This window comes from Haemaphysalis longicornis, unplaced genomic scaffold, assembly GCF_048455015.1.
Source record: "Haemaphysalis longicornis isolate Haplotype H1 unplaced genomic scaffold, Haemaphysalis longicornis Haplotype H1 scaffold_1, whole genome shotgun sequence".
Taxonomy (NCBI): domain Eukaryota; kingdom Metazoa; phylum Arthropoda; class Arachnida; order Ixodida; family Ixodidae; genus Haemaphysalis; species Haemaphysalis longicornis.
Genome location: NW_027526203.1, coordinates 7017014 through 7018816, shown reverse-complemented (window position 1 = coordinate 7018816; position 1803 = coordinate 7017014). Strand labels below are relative to the sequence as shown.

At 55.2% G+C, this 1803-nt stretch overlaps 1 protein-coding gene across 1 annotated transcript; it reads left to right on the top strand.

The window, feature by feature from the left end:
- The first annotated feature begins 342 nt into the window (after positions 1 to 342).
- On the top strand, positions 343 to 1293 carry LOC144169642 (putative exonuclease GOR). The gene has a single exon (XM_077699299.1). It carries the CDS (start codon positions 343 to 345, stop codon positions 1291 to 1293), a length of 951 nt encoding a protein of 316 aa, XP_077555425.1.
- Positions 1294 to 1803: the final 510 nt, after the last annotated feature.

Genomic DNA, 1803 nt, shown 5'->3' with positions numbered 1-1803 from the left:
CCGCTTTTTCAAATACTGATGATTGACCAATCCCCTGGTTGAGTGTGTGCCTTCACCTAGAAGCGTCATCATCCCCTTGTCGGAAACGAGCCAACAAAGAACACTGCAGAAAGACGTGCCCGAGGCAGAAATATGCAACGGCGATACCTGTGCCGGTGGGAGAAAGCTACCATCCAAGGAGAGAGTAGCCCCATGACGGGTATGAGCACCTCAGGTGACAGAAAAGACATCGAAACTGCGGCTGACGATATGGATCTACAGTGTACTGCCCCCACCAAGGTCAACTTGCAGGAAGCCTCAGCACTCGCTGTCTCTTCAGCCACTCTATTGGATGCGAACCCAATGGAAAGCAACCGGAGCCTCCTGCATCGCTCCGAGGGGCTGTACAACCAGATGGTGGGCTATATGCTCACACCTGAGCAACTGTATGACTGTGGGTACCTGCGGCTCTGCCCTCGAAAGCCTGGCCGGATTGTATGTGTGTTGGCTGAGGCGGAATACTCAAGCTACAAGACGTGCAGCCGCTGTGCCTCTTCTTTCGTCATCACTGCCCGTGGCAAGTACTCTTCCATCAGCAGCTGCTGCTACCACCCTGGAAAGTGCACTGCCTTCGGCTTCAGCTGCTGCGGGGCACGACCCGGCCAGGCCGGTTGCAAGAGCTCCCCCTACCACATATGCACCCTCGGAGCCAGAAATGAGTGGGACACGCCGGCTTGGGCCTTCGTTCGCACACCTCGGCGGTGCACCGTAAATCGCAGCGTATTCGCATTGGACTGCGAGATGAGCTTCACCATACGCGGTTTCGAGGTCACACGGGTGAGTGTCGTGGACGGGAACGGCACTGCGGTCTACGACTCATACGTCACGCCCGGAAGTCCCGTGCTGGACTACAACACGTCATTTAGTGGAGTGACGGCTGCGCACCTGCGCGACGCACGCACCACTCTTCAGGACGTCCAGGCGGTGCTGCTTCGGCTTTTCAGCGCCTCCACGGTGCTCGTCGGTCACGGGCTGCAGAATGACCTGCGGTGCCTGAGGCTGCTCCATGACACCGTAGTCGACACTGCGGTGGTGTTCCCCCACAACCGAGGCTTGCCCTTCCGGAGGTCATTGCGCTCTCTGGTCGGCACCTACCTGAACCGCGAGGTGCCGGAGGGACCCCTGGGACGCGACACCGTCGAGCACGCTAAGGCCTGCATGCAGCTCATGCTCTGGAAGGCTGCCCAGGACAAGAAGCTACGCGAGAGACAGAGCCGGGGGGCCGCGGATCGGGTAAGGCATCCTTCCCCGTGAGACTGTCGTGTGGGGCGCTTCGTAGACTGGAAAGACAGTGAAGGATGAGTGGGAAAGTTTATGCCGGCCTGAGAGCCGAGGAAATTGTTAAAGAGCTTGCGCCGCTGGATTCACACCACTCTCTCGCGCAAAGATAAGAACACCGTGGGACAATTGTGATTGCTCTCATTTTGCCATCTCTCCGTTTTTTTTTTATTTTTATTTTTTTTTGCTGTGAGCTCGGAATTCTTCGCTAGCCTTTCTTTTAGTTAATGGCATCGCACCTTAGTACCTATAAAGCGGTGGTGGAAATAGGTCCGATGCAGGAGTTCAAACGGAAGTCCCGGTGCACGAACCAAACACACACGTGTCTGACGAACGTGCTCATTGAGTATACTGTTTTGTTTGATCTAGAGTACCCCTTATCAGTGAGTCTGTCATTATCTTGTCTAGCCGTATCTCATAGCTGGAAGAATCAAATATACGATGTGTCGGTGTCCTTAGTCCTTGGTACAAAGAATAAAAAAGACG

Excerpts from the sequence above, each read along its gene's own strand:
- LOC144169642 (XM_077699299.1), top strand. The coding sequence starts at position 343 with ATGGAAAGCAACCGGAGCCTCCTGCATCGCTCCGAGGGGCTGTACAAC.